Raw genomic sequence first — 321 nt, forward strand, 5'->3', positions numbered from 1 at the left:
ACATATCCATACGAACACACATACCTTCTCGTGCTGCGACGTGACGACGAGGAAGGGCCTGTGGTCAGCCAGGAGCGACACCGGGGACCCCAAGCTCCCTTCCCCGAGGCAGGTGGAGCACGTCACCTCCAGCTCCACCTGCTGCATCCCGGCCTCGATCCACCCGCCCGCCGCTCGCCCTACGTCCACCTCCACCCAGCCCGGTCTCGTGAGGTTGACCTTGTGGGCGAGGTTGACCTTCCGGCGGCCCGAGTGGTGGTGGTGGTGCCGAGGGGCGTCCTGGACCTGTCGCGGGGAGGGTCGCGTTAGTCGTAGGGCGCG

At 67.6% G+C, this 321-nt stretch overlaps 1 protein-coding gene across 1 annotated transcript in view; it reads right to left on the reverse strand.

The window, feature by feature from the left end:
- LOC119586083 (inhibin beta C chain-like) overlaps positions 1–283 on the reverse strand; it is a 1,400-nt gene extending 1,117 nt beyond the window's left edge. The window contains exon 1 of the mRNA XM_037934783.1: positions 25–283. Within this exon, the coding sequence (XP_037790711.1) occupies positions 25–147 (123 nt within the window). The 5' untranslated portion in view covers positions 148–283. The remainder of the gene's footprint in view (positions 1–24) is intronic.
- Positions 284–321: the final 38 nt, after the last annotated feature.

The sequence above is a fragment of the Penaeus monodon genome, chromosome 20 (assembly GCF_015228065.2).
Source record: "Penaeus monodon isolate SGIC_2016 chromosome 20, NSTDA_Pmon_1, whole genome shotgun sequence".
In the NCBI taxonomy this organism is placed as follows: domain Eukaryota; kingdom Metazoa; phylum Arthropoda; class Malacostraca; order Decapoda; family Penaeidae; genus Penaeus; species Penaeus monodon.